Genomic DNA, 18,664 nt, shown 5'->3' with positions numbered 1-18,664 from the left:
CGGAAAAGGTACGTAGCAGGGTTGTATCCTTTCACCTTATTTGTTCAATCTGTATGCTAAACAAATAATCGAGAAGCTGGAATATATATAGAAGAACCCAGCATCAGGACTAGAGGAAGACTCATCAACAACCTGTAATATGCAGGTGGCACAACTTGACTTGAAACACTTACTTTTGAAGGTATGAATTCACTAATACCTTTAGTATGGATTACACCTGAAAGTGAAGAAAATGAAAATTCTTACAACTGGGCAAATAAACATCATCATGATAAGCTGTAAAGAAATTTCATTCTACTTGGATCAACAATCAATGCCATAAAAGCAGCATTTGAGAAATTAAACATTGTATTGCATTGAGCAAATCTGTGGCAAAAGGCATCTTTAAAAAACTTAAAAAGCAAAGATGTCACTTTGATGACTAAGATGCCCCTGACTCAAGCCATGGTATTATCAATCACCTCTTATGCATATGGAAACTGGACAATGAAAAGAAAGACCAAAGGAGAATTAACACATTTGAATTGTGTCTTTAGTGAAGAGTATTGAATATACCATGGACTGCTGAGAGAACAAGCAAATCAATCTTGGAGGAAGTTCAGATGGAATACTTCTGCGAAGGGAGAATGTTGAAACTTCATCTCGATTACTTTGGACACATCGTCAGTTAGAACCAATTACTAGAAAAGGACGTCATGTTTGATAAAGCAGAGGATCAGCAAAAAAAGAGGGAAACTCTCCATGAGTTGGATTAACACCATAGCTGCAACAGTGTCTCAGACATACCAAAGATTGTGAGGATGGTGCAGGAACTGGCCAATGTTTTGTTCTGTTATACTCAAGATCACCATGAGTTGAAGCCAACTTCACAACAAGTAACAACAACAACAAGAAGTACGTATCCCTGACTATCTGTAAAACTTGATGAGTGTTATCTACATGCATGCAGCAAAATGTGTTAACAAATGCCCAGACCCCTGCTTCAACAGCCAATAAGTAATCTAGGACTATGCAGCTATCTAATACAATGGCTCTTGAAGTATGACAGGTTTCAGACTAGAATTCCAGTCCTTGGGTCATTTGCTTAATTTGAGTGCATAACTTCTTAGACATGGCTGTATTTCTTTTAATTTTGTGTTGCACCACACGTGGGCTATTCCTACTGCCACCAAAATTAGTGATCTTAAGGCTATCACTACCAGAGAAACTATGGGGAAAGCTTGTGGCAATGGAGAGTTGCAGCTAGCCTGGTTTGTGGCGTCAGCTACTTGGAGGGCTCTGCTGCTGAGTAAAAATCTATTGGAATTTTGAACCCAACTCAAGTGCAAGAAATATTGTCCAGGGTCACACGAAGGAAGGCTTGTGGTAGGGGAAGTCATTTGATTTCCCTGCAGACCCACCAAGTTCCTTCTATTTCCTGTATTCTCTGTGCTCCTATGAAGGTAAGTTTGTGTGACTTAATGCAATTCCAGATGGTGTTAATAGGAGTATATGATGTTACAGTCAAATAAGAGCTTGCCTGCTATCCACTTTGCATTCAACACCAGCGTTAACTAAATTGTTTATGGGCTCAGCCCACTGTTGCCCACAAATTTGTGAGATTAGCTTTTGGATATTTTTGTTGGATGCTGATGACTGATGGAATAGGGTCATCTTGATAAGTGAGTTTTATGGGGGAGGCTTGGCCAGGGGAGAAGTACTGTCTTAGTTATCTAGTGCTGCTATAACAAAAATACTACAAGTAGATGGCTTTAGCAAGCAGAGATTTATTCTCTCATAATCTAGGAGGCTAGAAGTCCAAATTCAGGGTGCCACCTCTAGGGAAAAGCTTTCTCCCTCTGTTGGCTCTGGGGGAAGGTCCTTGCCATCAGTCTTCCTCTGGTCTAAGAGCATCTCAGTGCAGGGACCCCAGATGCAAAGAATGTGCTCCCCTTCTGGTTCTTCATTCTTGGTGGCATGAGGTCCCCCTCCTTTCTGCTCAATTCTTTCTTTTTATATCTCAAAAGAGATTGACTAAAGATACAACCTAATCCTGTAGATTGAGTCCTGCTCATTAACACAACTGCCTCATTAACATCATAGAGGTTAGGATTTATAACACATAGGATAATCACATCAGATCACAAAATGATGGACAACCACACAATACTGGGAATCATGGCCTAACGAAGTTGACACACGTTTTTGGGGGTACGCAATTCAATCCATAGCAAGTTATTAACTTATGTGTACTAAGATCAGGTTGAAGAAGCAAGTTCAGCATGAGGTTGGATTTGCTCTCTTATATATTCCTGGGGCTAAGGCTATATGCATGTTTGGTTTGGTGGTCAGTTGTGTGTCCCTTCTCATTTGGATTGGTGTACATTCATGATTGAGTTCTCTGCTGATGGCCAATAGTAAATGGCATCTGTGTTTCTTTAAGTGTAGAATAGATTTTTCAGATTTTCGCAGTGGTTTTATAAAAATTGTTAGTTTAGCAGTGCACCAAAGTAGGTCCTGAATTATAGGGTCCTCAACTTTTTTTTTTTTTTTTTCATGGGTGGGCCAAGTAATTTCAAAAATAGACATTTGGCCCATTTCTCCTCATTCATGGCAGCGTTGCTGTGTTTCAGTTGGGTACCACCTGCTCCATCATTTCTGTTCCAGGCGAAACTTTTCTCGGGCAGCAATTTCTCTGCTTTAGTATTCACAGAGGTGGCCCCTTGGGAGATGGCAGTGTGACTACATCAATTAATTTCTTCTCAGGTTAACTTTCTTTGGGGATCTCTGTCTTTTTTTCTATCTCTGATAATATGAAACAGATTTTTGAGAGGGACCTTGGCAGCACAGTGGTTAAGTGTTCAGCTCTTAATCAAACGTCGGCAGTTTGAATCCACCAGCCACTCCTTGGAAACCCTATGGGGCAATTCTACTCTATCCTATAAGGTTGTTATGAGTTGGAATCGATTCAACGGCAATGGGTTTGGGTGGGTTTTTTTTTTTTTTTGAGGATTTATCAAAGGACTCCTCACAAGATTATTATTGGAGGTCAGTCTTCCTCAAATACTTTCCAAACCCTTATTAATTGTGGTTTTGGTAAGCCCATAATTTTTTTTAATAAATATAAGCAAGTAGTTACCAATTTAGGTGGAGAAACTCCTATGCAGACAGTGGTTAGATTTCTCCATGGTATTGAGTATGTTTTTTGTGAGAATTGTCTTTGCTAACACAAAGAGTATGATTGTTTACTGTAGGCAGCCAGCCTTGCAATTGTTGTAGAGCCTGCTTCCTTTGAGTATTATGTAAAACTACAGTTTTTATTGTGAAAATGTTAGGTTTGGGAAAATTCCTAAGCTGGTTTTTGTCCCTGACTTTTTAGACCTGCCTTGGCCTTTTCTTTTTTTTTTTTTTGCCCTAAGTAATATAATGTTGTATACATTGCTTTCCATGTCTATATTGATTAGAGCCAGGGAAGAGATCCATGGTAATATTCCCTTGGTCACTTTGTTAATGCATTTTTTTTCTGCCTCAATAATTAGGATTTGCGTTAGAGTAGGAGAGGGAATATTATAATGAACAGGAAAAGAGGCCAGTAGTTGTAGAGGTGTACATTGTTGGCAGGCTTTATATTTACTGGTATTCCATGGATTAGTAAGGCTCAATATTTTAGTCTTACAACCATATAAGCTCTGTTAGTATCGGCTTTGGATTAAAGCATTTTTAATTTGATTGTACCAGTCGTATCTTCGTTATTATACTGGTACACAATATTTGGGGGCATTTTTAAAATGAGACTCAATTAGCAGCAGCCCATTGGGGTTTTTGTTTTATGGCATTAGTTAATAATAGTAGGTTTCATCTAATTTGAGGTAAAAGTTGGCCCTAGGGCTTAGAAGGCACTTATGAGTCACAAGGAGTATTACAGAGTCTGGCTTAGCCAGAAGTGGTGGTACATAGAGGATGAGGAGTGCTGAGCCTAATTTTAACATTGATGGATATATTCAGAGTTAACTAGCCTGAATAACGAGCAGTGTGGTCCTCAGTCTCACTTTTGTGGTGTGTTGCCCTGTGAGCGGCATGTGGCATTGTGTTTCTAGACATATCTATTTACTAACTTGGCTTAGATTTCCAGAGCCAGAGTAATCCACCAATGTACATGTAGTCAACGGTGGCCTGGGTAAGGCCTCCATATGTATGGCAGAAGCACTGAAATAAAATACAACAACAACAAAAACCACTACCATCAAGTCAATTATTATTCACAATGATCCCATGTATTGAAGAGTAGAACTGTGCTTCATAGGATTTCCATAGCTATGACCTTTTGGGAGCAGAACTTCAGGTCTTTCTTCTGAGATGCCTCTGGGTGGGTTCAAACTGCCAACGTTCTGGTTAGTAATTGAGTGCTTAACTGTTCGTGTGACTCAGGGACTGCCAATAAAAGTCAGAGGTCATCAGGGGCCAGCAGAGGGGATCTGACTATTCCCTGTGTATTACCCAAATGGTGTTTCCTAGTCCAAGAATGATCAACTCCATCTCTTTGATGTCAGGAATGGGTCCTGGTTTGTCTCACAACACCTTTGAAGGAGCCTTTGTCTCCAGATGGTAGTGGGTCATTTGCCTGGCTTGTACTCAATGATAAATGACATAGAATGAGGTTGGTCCCAGAATCAACAGTCTACAAGAGGTCCTCACTGGCATCAAAAGGAAAATGGTTAGGCTCTGAATTTTCTATAAGGAGAAAGGAAAGGTGAAAGTACTAGGCGAGTCTTCCTTTGCTATGGGAGGCAATGCTAGGGTTCCCATATCCATAAAAACAAGTAATTGTGTTACGTTGGGCATTGGGGTACACACCCACAGCATTCAAGGAGTTCTGTTAGTGGCCTCCTATTTTGTAACACATTTAAATCTGGTGTGGTTATGCCATACTGAAGTGAGTTTAAAGTGATTAGGAGGACTATTGGGAGTGCTTTTGTCCATTTGGGAGACATTGCTTTCCAAGTTCCCTTAGTCCCTGTTTTAAAATTCCACAATGGAGTTCTCTGATACTGGCTGTTGTAGGGAGATAAACCCATTGCTGTTGAGTCAATTCCGACTCATAGCGACAGGGTAGAACCGCCCCACAGAGTTTCCAAGGCTGCAATCTTTACAGAAGGAGACTGCCACATCTTTCTCTCATAGAGCAGCTGGTGGGTTTGAACTGCCAACCTTGTGGTTAGTAGCTGAGCATTTAACCACTGCACCACCAGGGCAATAACGGTAGGTGAAATACCCAGGCAATATTATATCATAATGCTCATTGCTATGTCTGTTTTGTGGTGAAGTGAGAACCCTGACCTAATTGTATAATTTGTGGAACCCCCCAAGGACTATAAGAGATGTTTAGTTAAGCTTTCTATATCCTCGTGGAGGTTGTTGCCTTGCACGGGTAGGCCCGGAAGAGGCCAGTATAGCTACTACATTGTTCAGGCATTTTTAGTGGCTCCTGCCACTGCAAAAAGAGGCCCAGTGAGGCCTATTTGACAATTTTTGTGTGGCCCTTTCCGTCTGTGAAGAGGTAGGGTAGTTCATTTCATAGCTCTAGGGACATCCCCTCTTGCAGGAGATTTTAGTGGTTTGGTTAGTTCATGGGCTTTGGTATTGTATTACACCTCCTCTGTGTCTTGTATAGTGTATGCCAAGGTGTGGTGTACCAGGAGGAGGTGAGTGGGGCCAGTTCAGCAACTTTTTCCCACATCTCTTCGCTCCAAATGTTCTAGCCATGTATTTTCCAGCCTTGGCTTTGCCAAAGTTCTGACCAAGTAGCTAACCATTTAGCCACTGACCAAGAGTTGGTAAAAATAGGAAAATATTTTTCAAGGACATACTCTGTTATTAGGACTTGCATGTAATTCAGTGCACTGAGCACTTTGGTCTATGCTGTATGAACACTGGAGTATTTGAATAGGGCTTTCCATTGTCTGGCTCCCTTATTTTCTGTGCTTGTCCCATCAATAAAGACCATCGTTCTTCCTGTTTTGAAAGTGCTGACCAGCCTTCTTCCAGCCCCCAGTGTGCAAGGGGTGGGAGATTTTTGGGTGAGTTTGGTGAGTTAAATTCAGCAGCAGGGTATGTGGTTAATTCCTCATGGAGTTTTGATACTTTGGTTGGGTTATGTTTAGCTCAGTTCTGCAAATACAATTTCCATTTTATTAAGGAGACTTCTCTTGCTTTCCTGATTTAAAGAGGTCTTTTTCCATTACCCAAGGCATGATTGGAATCTTGGTTCAGAGGGTAATTGACTCTCTTCCGGTAAGGGCTTTGGTTTCAATAAGTGACCAGTATGCCTCCAGGAGTTGCCTCTCCAGAGGCAAAAAATCTTTAGGCTGGATCTGTAAACATTGCACCTTTAGCCCATAGGCAGGCATTTGCCTACCTATTCTATTCAGAGGCAAATTTAGGGGTGGCTGAAACTTACAGTTATAAATCTTATCCTCCAGGCACTAATGGGAGACTCACTGCCATTGTCTCTTTCAATCTTAGCAGCCGTAGCTCACCATAGCTCTTAACCACTGCATCACCAGAACTCCTTAACCTGCGTGGTGTTTATTATTGTTTAGGTCCCCACTGAAAAGTGAAGGATTTACAGGTGAGTCAACAAATAGGGGACAGCAAGTAACGGAGGTGGTGAATGTGTTGGTACCAGAATCCAAACATTCCTACCAGATGCTGGGCTTCCTTTACTGATGTGGGAATCTGAGTTCCAAACACGACCCAAAATTTCAGGGTGTGAAGAGCTCTGTACCTTGTGTGGGGTGATTGCGCAACCCCTCTGAGTAAGGCATTTACTCATGGTTTTGATGATTTTGACAAGGGTGAAAAAGCAACGCAATAGAGAAAAGAGCCTTTCAACAAATTTTGCTGGTGCAGTTGAGCCTCCATAGGCGTATGTAATACACCTTGACTGAAAGCTCATACCTTAGAAAAAAATTAGTTCAAAATGCATCACAGGCTGAAATGTAAAAGTATATAACTATAAAACTTGTTTGGAAAAATACAGGGAAAATCTTCAGGATCTGGGGCTAGGCAAAGAATCCCTAGACTTGACACCTGAAGCAGGATCCATAAATGGAAAAGTGATAAATTGAACTTCAAAAATAAAGTTTTTGCTTGCTGAAAGATTGGTTAAGGTGATAAGAAAGACTAGCTATGACTGGGAGAAAGTATTTGCAAACCATGTATCCAGCATCTTCAAAATATAAGACTAGAGTCTTCAAAATATAAGAGTCTCAAAACTCAATAGTAAAACAAACAAATACAAACTGTCATATTGGAAAATGACCCAAAGACATGAAGTGGGATTTCTCTGAAGAGGAAATACAGATGGCAAATAAGCCCATGAACAGATGTTCAACATAAGTAGCCATTAAGAAAATGCAAACAAAATCATAATGAAATATCACTACACGACTCTCAGAATGGCTAAAATTAAATAATGATTAAAAAAAAGGATAACATCAAATGCTGGTGAGGATGCAAAGAAACCGAATCACTCATGTGAAATAGTACAAACACTCAGGGAAAAAGTTGGTAGTTACATAAAAAACTAAACATGCAACCACCATATGATTCAGTTGGTTATTTATGCCACAGAAATGAAAACTTGTCTTCACACAAAAACCCACACATGTTTGTCTTTTTTTTTCTAAATAGAGCATTGTGTTTCTTGTGTGGAGAGCTAATGAAGCATGGAGATAATAACATGGACTTTGACATTAATGAGCTAGAAACTCAAATTCCTACTCTGTCATTTAGCATTTATTTGGGCAAATTATTTAATGTTTCTGAATCTTTGACTCTTCGTCTGTAAGTTGAGAATAGCATCCATTTCACAGAATTGTTTACAATGTTAAATTAATTGAGAATATATACTTTAGTCTCTTACATAGAGTAGGCATGTAATATGTCACATTTTGATATTACTTATTAATAATATTTAACGTTTACTTTTAATGATATTATTATTGATAAAAGCAATATAACCAATATAACTGAACTGAATAAATAATGAGGAGTTTTAGGCTAACTAATTGCTCTTATAATCAAATTTTGATATGATTATACCTGTATGAAAAACCAAACCTGTTGCCGTTGAGTCAATTCCGACTCATAACGACTCTTATAGCATATGTAAATATGCATATTAAAATATATCTCAATATATGCAAAGCCCATAAAATGTGTCTGTAATGATACCCAAACTATGGTTTTTCCCTCCATGGAAGATGGAGGGGTCAGGATTAAGGTTGATAATTAAAGGAAACTTCAAGTGTATCTGTAATGTCTAAGGCCTTTAATGCCATTATTATAAACACATTCAGCAAATTAAAGGAAAAAGAAGGTAATAACAAGTAAGACACATTAGGATTTTGGCAGAAAAATAGAAAATATGAAAAAGCAAGAAAGAGGAAAGAGAGCTAGAGAATGGATCTTTAAAGCAGCTAGAGAAACAAGACACATTACATACAGAAGAAAAAAATAATATGAATAACAGCTGACTTTTCATCAATATCAGTAGAACTCATAGATATAATGACATCTTTAATGTGCTTAAAGCAAAAAGATGTCATAGCTGAATTGTATATCCATTGAAGACATCTTTCAAAACTTAACGCAAAATAAAACATTTTTTTGAGATAATTAAATTGAAGTAATTTATTGCTAATAGCTGGTGGGCTTGAACTGCAGGCCTTTTGGTTAGCAGCTGAGCTCTTAACCACTGTGCCACCAGGACTCCAACTGCACTACAAGAAAGTTCTTCAGGAAATGACACTAAGAGAAAATTTGAATATGCAGAAAGGGGGGAGAACAATAGAAATGATAAAAATTGTGGTTAAATTTAGAAGACTCTTTTGTTTTCTTCCAATGTGACAATTTAATTCTCTGTAGTATATGTCTTAAGTATCTGAGGATTTTAGTATATGTCTTGAGTATCTGAGGATAACTGTTGTCTTACCCAAGGAGCCCTGATGATGCAGTGGTTGAGTGCTTGGCTGCAAACCAAAAGGTTTAGAAATTCAAATCCACTAGCCACTCCTTGGAAACCCTATGGGGCAGTTTTACTCCATCCTGTAGGGTCACTATGGATGTTGGAATTGACTTTATGGCAATTTTTTTTTTTTTTCTTATTCAAAGGGTACTTTGAACTCATAATTATAAAGGTAGAAAAAACAATTAAAAAATAATTTTACTGTAAAAAGTACTCAAAATTTTGAAAGTAGCAGCACAAAGAAAATCGTTATAAGTTCACAACCTAATATAACCACAGTTACTGTTTTTTAATAAAAACCAAAAACCCACTGCTGTCGAGTCGATTCCGACTCATAGCGACCCTATAGGACAGAGTAGAACAGCACCATACAGTTTCCAAGGAGCGCCTGGTGGATTCGAACTGCCAACCTCTTGGTTAGCAGCCATAGCACTAATATCACTCATAATTACAACATCTAACACTAGCAATTCCTTTCCATATAAGTACTTTCATTATGTTTGCATCACCGAGCACACATAATTTGGTATTTGGCATTTTCATTTATTTAATCTTCCTCATAGTGCCATTTTCTCTTTTTTACCAACTTTTTTTGATAAAAATGTCCTATATAATTTTATGCACATATCTTGAATATTTTTAGTTAACTGTGCTAAATACAAATATTCTTTTATGGCTAAAAGCCATCCTTGAGCAAACAGTAGAATATAAAAATGACAGTGTCAGAAATTTAAATAATCTAAGTAAAAAAAAAAAATTTTTTTTTTTTACTTAAGCCTTATTACACTGTTTATAGCGTATCACAAAAAAAGTATTTGGTTTTGCAGTAGATAAATCACGGCATTTTTAACATTTAACATATTACTGCTAGTGTTTCTATGAGCTGTTATTATTAAATCATTAATGCATTTAATAAAGTTTATGATGTCAATTAGGTAAATAATTTTTTTTTTAGTGTTTACTATGCTATAGGGTCACTATGAGTTGGAATTGACTCCATGGCTATGGGTTTTTGGTTTTTATATACAAGACTTTGTGATATCCATTGAGATGTAAATGGAGAATGAGCTGGTAGATTTATAATATGTGTGGCAGGTTCTAGTTGATAGATCAAAGATTATAAATTGTTTACCAAGCAAATCCAAATAACAGATACATTTTGTTCATTCAGCAATGTATTTTTAAAAAACATGAACTGTTTACAATCACGTAAAACTGGGAGACGTCATTTAAAAATTCAGATTTATGACCTCATCTCACATATTGAAGATCTGACAACTTTAGACTGGAATTGCCCTTTTCCAGAAGCCAACAATAACTGGAATTGAGTAGCAGTTGCTCTATTTAGAAATGGCATACCTCAAGTTTTCCATAGATATCACCCAGCCAGCCTCATTCAAGTTACCTGTCTAGTTTAACAAACTCTCCTCATTAGGAAAGAGGAAATAAATAGCAAAGCAACAAGAGAAATTGCACTTGGCACTGTGCTTTCACTTAAAAAAAAAAAAAAAAAACTAGTGCCATCGAGTCGTTTCCGACTCTTGGCGACCACACTTAAAAGGCGCTAAATACTTGAGCAACACAGAAGAACAAAGTAGGAAGAAAAACACTATGATATAAGCTGAGAAATTGACAACAGTCATTTAATTGCCATATCAAGACAACAGCTATTCATTTAATTGCCTTTTTTTTTCTTGTTTTCATGTTGTGGCAGGGTAGCCTACACCCAAAAGGCGTTGAATTGTTATGTTAGCATAGGCTACTTTGCTCATTTACTACATCTCTATCCCCAGCCATTGCCCCTTGAAGTACCTTGAAATGTCCCATGTGAATGTCTTAAAAATCTCATGTAAATGTTTTCCTTGGTTCAAAGAATGGTCTGATTATTATTACTAAAACGCAAATCATCTTTGTTTGAATTTTACAAAGGCTGAAGAGATAACTTTAACAATTGGCCAAGCATTCGACCTGGCATACAGGAAATTTCTAGAATCTGGAGGAAAAGATGTTGAAACAAGAAAACAGATTGCAGGGTTACAGAAAAGAGTGAGTAAACTAAGGTTGTTATTTCATATTTATGTGATGCTAAGTATAGGGAAACTTCGCATATCATCAAACAAATTTAGAAGGCCTGCCATTAAATTTCCCCCACACTGATTGGAACTGCTTTCACTGTGTTCCTATAATTTTTCATTCCTGATCCCCTGCACAGTTTTAACCATTTTATATTGAATTCCCACAAGAACTTAGTGTTCTCATGTGACTTTGCTTCACTTCCTGATGCTTCTCATGGGGATCAGAGCAGCAGAAGCAGCAGATGCTGGGTAAGTGGTTTCCCATGCAGATCAGATTCCTTTGTAATTAAATTACACCCTTTCTCCACTCTCTTCACAATCATCATAACCACGTTTCACTCTTTTGCGGTTATACTCCAAGATTATGGGTATAGATTGCACAGTGCAACACAAAAACACAAAGATGAGGCATAGGAACATGAAATTTGCACACACATAAAAATATATATTTTTTAAATTTAATAACATGTCTTTTCGATGGCCTAGAATTCTCCAATATTTCTCAAGTTTTATCAGAAAACTTTTTCCCCTGTGCACAAAACAGTATATAAGTATTTTAAATAACATGAAATCCTATTTATCAATGTAGACAATGTTGTGGCCAATATTTTCCAAGAAATAATTTCTGAAGGTTATTCAATAATCATTTCATTTTTAGATCCAAGACTTAGAAACAGAAAATATGGAACTCAAAAACAAGGTACAAGATTTGGAAAACCAGTTAAGAATAACCCAAGTATCAACATCTCCAGTAAGTATGTGTAATACGTGAACACCTCTGGATCATTAGCTCTGCAATATTTTAAATAATAACCAGCAATTTAAAACGAAGCACTGATAAAGATGAAAGCTGGCAAACAAATTTAATTAAAAAAAAAAAAAAAGAATGACCTAGGTAGTTCCAACTAGAAATGTTGCTCCAAGTAACTCTTTTCCCTTAAGTTTTTTTTTTTTTAAATAATTCAGTCATCAGTTTGTTCTTAACTTTTAATATGCTTGTTTTTTTCTGTCTGTGGCATAGTCTTTCTTTCATTCCTATTGATTACTGTTTAAGGTTAGATTTAATGGCCCATGTCTGCTCTACCCCTGGAGTGCTGGACTTCACTGTAGGAATAGGAAGTGGGCTGTTACCAAGACCAGGTTTGGTTTATTATGTTACACAGCAAGGTTTCCTACTGGGAATGAGGCAGTTATATTTGAGACATTAAAATAAGTGGTAGTCTCTGCAGACAACATTCAAATATTTATAGTTAAATTATTTACTTCTGAGTTATCATAGTTTTAAAATCTTTTTGCTGGTATCATGTACAATGCTATTATTACGTGATTCTGGCTTAAGAGTGTTTTTTTTTTTTTGAGGAAGAGGTGAGATTTAAAACAGTTTTTCTAGACAAAATATATTGAGTTTTTTTTATCTGTTTGGATCATCTGTACTACTGATAGTCTCCACGTATATTTTAATCTACATTTTGAAACTATTTAATGTGTAATTTATGGCATGATATTAAGGAGCTCTGGTGGCACAGTGGTTAAAGCGCTGGGCTGCTAACCAAAAGGTCAGCAGTTCAAACCCACCAGCTGCTCTGCAGGAAGAAGATGTGGCTGTCTGCTTCCATAAAGATTAAAGATTACAGCCTTGAAAACCCTATGGGGCAGTTCTACTCTGTTCTGTAGAGCCACTATGAGTCAGAATCAAAACTATGATTTTGATATTTGCAAACTTTCGAAAAAGATTTTGTTGTGAATTATCGTTTGCAAGTCCATTTTTGGGTTAATCCCTAGGCTAACTCAGTGAAACTCTATCTCATACGAGAGTATTTCATCAGTTCCTCACAGTGAAGAAGAATGCTTCTATAAGAAGTTGCATTCAGGGTTTCAAACTTGGTGTGTCCTGCAAACAGGTCTAAAAATGTTCTTTCCTCTAGACTCACCTTTTTCATCTTCCACACTGCTTAGCATATGGCTTGTAGCAGTGTAGCAGATATGATTCAGATGAAAGAGGTTGCAAATGAGGTACCTATGTACCTGTGTTATGTGCAATGAGATCCTGGAGCATCCTTTTTAGGCTCTGGCTTTATTACACATTTTTTTCTGTTTTTCTCTTCACAGCCATCACTATTTGATTCTCACCAGGATTACTATTTTTTCTAGACTCTTTAAGGGTTTCACCTTGAGCTATGCTGCTGGAGACAAAAAATAGAAGTATAAAGATAAACAACAGGGAAGTGACGCTTTCACGCAGTCTTCATAAGATAGCTGTGCCTGGAATTCAGGAACTTTGCTTCAGCTGTTGTGTTGACAAAGGAACCAAATATGATCCACCACATTTTGAATGAAAACCAAAGCTTGTTCATTGTGTGTCTTATTTTTCTGAGGAAGGAGAATTAAGGTATCATGTTGAGGGACAAAGTAGATTTTGGAAGAAGAGATAAATTTGGGACATGTTGTTTCAACTAGCATCCACTTATTTTTTCTCCCCAAAGCAGACACTGCCTTGAGATAATACTGAGGCAGCTGAGAAGAACCTGGGTCAGGGCTGAGGTTTATGAGTGCGCATTGGGGAACTCACATGGTTACCAGTTCAGCTTCAGAAATGGAAAAGAGCAGCAAGGTTGAAGAGATGACCCTTACTTCAGTTTCTTTGACCATCTGAGATGACCATTCTAAGAAGTGAGCATGAAAGTTGATATGCAAGTGATACACATACTGTCCATGACTATATTAATTTAATCAGAAATTCTCGTTATTTGAGTCACTATTGTAAAAACTCTAAAATTATTAAAATAGCCAGTTATTAAATGGATTAGTTCTCCTGAAGTGAAGTCATTTAATAATTAGTACAGGCATTGTGTTCATCTCAGTACTATCTTTCTGAACAGAAATGCTTCGAACACTACCACTAGAAGGTAGAATTAAAAAAAAAAAATCATGTTCTATAAACTTTCTTACATTCATCTATAAAATTTATTGTAGCATTGATCATTATTGAAATAACTCAAATTATAACTTTGCAATCCACTTCTTTTTTTTCACAGTAATATCTTTGTCCCTTTTATCTTTACAAAGAATTATCACATCACTTTTCAGCTTTTGTTATATGATATTTGAAATTACTAATACACTGTGAAGATATTTACATCTTTAAGATAAAAATAGAAGTTATTTGATTATTAAAAGGAAGTGAACTCAAGAAAAGTTTTTAAATTGTTAAAAGATAATGGTTTTGAAATTTTTGTTGCAGGTGTTGATTAGCATGTTTTTAATCCTTTTGAAGAGATTATGAAAAAATATATTTTGCTTTTCATATTTGATTTTAGTTATAAAGCTGTCAAATAAATTAATACAGTTCTAAATGCAGCAATATTTTTTTACATTTGTTAAAATGAACCCCAACTTCTGATATTAAAAATAAATTAAATAAATTACCTGCAATTATTTAGTAAGTTTGAAATATTGCCATGCTTGTAAAAAGTCACTCTACTGAAGGTTAATTTACAAAACATTGAAATTGTATTTGAAAAACAACAGCAAAATTATAAATAATAACAAAACATGAATTTATAATAAATATATATATACCCTTATTCAATAGCTTGCCATCAGTCAGCAATAGAACAAATTCCTGTTAAATTAGAATTGTTTTACACCTGCTCTTCCTCATGAAATTGGAACCTTAGTTTTGCAGGACACTTTAACCAGGCTTCAAGCATGCAAGATCAGGAACATGAGCGTCCCACGTGAATGCGCACTAAATGCCTATTTGACTTAAAAAAAAAAAAAAAATTATAGCCCTGGAAATGCAGCTCTGTGGGTTTTTTTTTTTTTTAATATTTTGTTTATTAATAATATGTTTTTGGCAAAAGTTTATGAAGCAAATTAGACTCCCATTCAACAATTTATACACAAATTGTTCAGTGACACTAGTTACATTCTTTACAATGTGTCAAAATTCTCATTATTTCCATTGTGGTTGTTCCAATTGCAGTAATCTAGTTTCTCTGTCCCCTTACCTTCTCATCTTTGCTGTAAAGTAATTGATGACCGTTTGGTCTCGTACAGATGATGTTTAAAAGGAGCACAATGCTCCCAGGTGATATACTTTATTTTGTGACTTAATCTATTATTTAGCTAAAAGGTGACCTCAGGGGATAGCTTCAGTTCAAGGTTTGAAGTATATCTCAGGGCAGCTGTCTTGGGGAGTGCTCTAGTCCCAGTTGGTCCAGTAATTCTGGATTTTTTAAGAATTTGACTTCATTCATATTTTTCTCCTATTCTATCAGGATCCATCTATTGTGGTCCTAATCAGAACTATTGGCAGTGGTAGCTGGGTACCATCTAGTTCTTCTGATCTCAAGGCAGATGTGGCTGTGGTTCATGTAAACAGTCCTGTAAACTAGCTCCTTCTTTCTCTTTTGCTCCAGATGAGTAGTGACTAATAGCTGTGTCTTAGATGACTGCTTGCAAGCTTTTAAGACTCCAGATACTACTCACCAAACTGGGATGTGGAACATAAACTTTATGAACTATATTATGCCAATTGAAAAGTTGTCCCATGAGACTATGGTCCTAAGACCAGAAAACCAATTCTGCAGTGAGTTTGGTATATATTTGAGAAGTATTCATAACCGTGCCCCCATCTGCTTTATTATATATATGTGTGTGTGTGTGCACACATACATGTATACACACACACACAAAAAAAACTATATTAAAAAAAAAAAAAACTAGTTGCCATAGAGTCAATTCCGACTCATAGTGACCCTATAGGACAGAGTAGAACTGCCCCCATAGGGTTTCCAAGGAGTGGCTGGTGGATTCAAACTGCCAACCATTTGGTTAGCTGATGTAGCTCTTAAGCACTGCGCCACCAGGGTACATATAAGCATCCAAACCAAAACCCAAACCTATTGCTGTCAAGTTGATTCCTGCTCATAGCGACCCTATAGGACAGAGTAGAGCTGCCCCATAGTTTCCAAGGAGCATCTGGTGGATTCGAACCACTGACCTTTTGGTTAGCAACCATAGCACTAAACCACTAGGCCACCAGGGTTTCCCATATATGCATACATATATATCCACAGATATATTTTTTGGTTGTTGCTGCTGTTGCAACATTATGTATGTCATAAACCCAGTGAACCCAGTAAATGCTATTTTATGTATGTCATAGCATTTACCAGAACGTCCTTTTGTTTTGTGTAAACTTGGTGAGATCATTTACCCTGGTCAAGCTGTGCTTATTTCAACTGTATTTGGTGCTACCTTTTCCATCACCCAAAATATCAAGTGTCTACTATCTAGAGGGAAACCCTGATGGCATAGTGGTTAAGAGCTACAGCTGTGAACCAAAAGGCCAGCAGTTCAAATCCACCACGCTTTCCTTGGAAACCTTATGGGGCAGTTCTACTCTGTCCTACAGGGTCACTATGAGTCAGAATCGACTTGACGGCAGTGGGTTTGGTTTCCTTGGAAACCCTATGGGGCAGTTCTACTCTGTCCTTCAGGGTCACTATGAGTCGGAATCAACTTGATGGCAGCGGGTTTGGTTTTTTGGTTACTATCTAGATTTTTTATCTAGAGAGATATTCCTCCTCTTCCCCCCTCCCTCCCATCCCGGTCGCTACCAATGAGCGTTGGTCCCTGTATATTTATCTATTTTTGTCTTATTATAAAAGTGACATCACACATTATTTGTCTTTCGTGATTGACTTATTTCACTCAGCATAATGTCCTCCAGATTCATCCGCATTATAAGATGTTCATCATTCTTTATGACCATGTAGTATTTCATTGTATGTATGTACCATATTTTGTTTATACCTTCATGCATTAATGGACACTTAGATTATTTCTATCTTTTTGTTATTGTGAATGGTGCTGTAGTGAACATAGGCACGCATGTAGTTCGTGTCTCTTCTATTAGATCTCTAGGGTGTATACCTAGGAGTAGGATTGCTGGACCATAAGGTAGTTCTATTTCCAGTTTTTTGGGGAAGCGCCATACTGTTTTCCATAGTGGTTGTGCCATTTTACAATCCCACCAGCAGTGAATAAGGATTCCAGTCTCCTCACATCCTCACTAGTATTTGCTGTCTTCTGGATTTTTTTTTTTTTTTTTAATCAGCGTAATTTTAGCAGGGATGAGATGGTATCTCATTGTAGCTGTGATTTATATCTCTAACTGCTGATGACCACAAGCATCTTTTCATGTGTTTGCTGGCCACTTGAGTGTCCTCTTTGGTGAGAATTGTGTCCTTTGCTCATTTTTAACATTGGGTTTTTGACTTTTCATTGTTGAGTTGTTGAAGTTTTCTATGTATTTTTGAGATTACACTCTTATCAGATATGTCATTCCTAAAGATTTTTTTCCAGTCTGTAGGTTGTCTTTTTATTCTTTTGGTAAGGTCTTTTTAGGAGCATAGTATTTGATTTTTATGAGGTCCCAGTTATCTGATTTCTCTTTTGCTGTCCATGCATTCGTAGCTGTTTTTGATAATTTTTTTTTTTTAAGATGTGTTAGCTTCATAGAATGAGTTAGGGAGCATTCCTTCCTCTTCTGTGTTTTGGAAGAGTTTGAGTAGAATCGGTGTCAACTCTTCTATGAATGTTTGGTAAAATTCCCCAGTGAAGCCATCTGGTCCAGAGCTTTTTTTTGTGCGAAGTTTCTTGATGACATCTTCAATCTCTTCTTCTGTTATGGATCTGTTTCGATGTTCTACTTCTGTTTGTATTAGTTTAGGGAAGTAGTGTGTTTCTAGGAATCTGTCCATTTCTTCCAGGTTTTCAAATTTGTTGGAGTACAGTTTTTCATAGTATTCTATTATGATCCTCTTTATGTTTGTTGGAGCTGTTGTAATGTCTCCAATTTCATTTTGTATTCTGGTTATTTGCCTCTTCTTAATTTTCCCTTTATCAGCCTAGCCAGTGGTTTATCTATTTTATTGATTCTTTCAAAGAACCAACTTCTGGTGTTGTCGATTCTTTCTATTGTTTTTCTGTTTTCTATTTCATTTATTTCTGCTCTGATCTTTATTATTTCCTTTCTTCAGGTAGGTTTTGTCTTCTTTTGCTCTTTCTTTTCTATTTGTGTAAGTTGCCAGGTTAAGTTATTGATTTGGGCTATTTCTGCTTTTCTAATGTAAGCATTTAATGCTACAAATTTATCTCTCAGCACTGCTTTCAATGGGTCCCAAGGGTTTTGGTACATTGTATTTTCATTGTCACCTAATTCTAAGCATTTTTTTAATTTCATTTTTTATTTAGCCTATGACCCAAAAGTTTTTTAGTAGTGTGTTCTTTTGTTTCTATGAATTTATGTTTTTTCTTATTCTTCCTGTTATTGATTTCTAGCTTCATATCATTATGGTCAGTGAAGATGCCTTGCATGATTTCAACCTTTTTAAATTTGTTGAGGTTTGCTTTGTGACCTAAAATTTGAACTATTCTGGAGGATGTTCCATGTGCATTGGAGAAGAATGTGTATTGTGTTGCCATTGGGTGGTGTGTTCTGTGTATGTTTGTTAAGTCTGGTTGGTTAATAGTGTTATTCAGGTCTTCTATATCTTTACTGATTTTCCTTCTA

At 36.9% G+C, this 18,664-nt stretch overlaps 1 protein-coding gene across 1 annotated transcript in view; it reads left to right on the top strand.

Annotated features, from left to right (window-relative positions):
* GULP1 (GULP PTB domain containing engulfment adaptor 1) overlaps positions 1 to 18,664 on the top strand; it is a 213,210-nt gene that overhangs the window by 157,845 nt on the left and 36,701 nt on the right. The window contains exons 7-8 of the mRNA XM_064286908.1: positions 10,937 to 11,053; positions 11,741 to 11,833. Of these exons, the coding sequence (XP_064142978.1) occupies positions 10,937 to 11,053; positions 11,741 to 11,833 (210 nt within the window). The remainder of the gene's footprint in view (positions 1 to 10,936; positions 11,054 to 11,740; positions 11,834 to 18,664) is intronic.

The sequence above is a fragment of the Loxodonta africana genome, chromosome 6 (assembly GCF_030014295.1).
Source record: "Loxodonta africana isolate mLoxAfr1 chromosome 6, mLoxAfr1.hap2, whole genome shotgun sequence".
In the NCBI taxonomy this organism is placed as follows: Eukaryota; Metazoa; Chordata; class Mammalia; order Proboscidea; family Elephantidae; genus Loxodonta; species Loxodonta africana.
The sequence above is the reverse complement of the archived record's forward strand: the minus strand, read 5'-3'. Positions and strand labels throughout refer to the sequence as shown.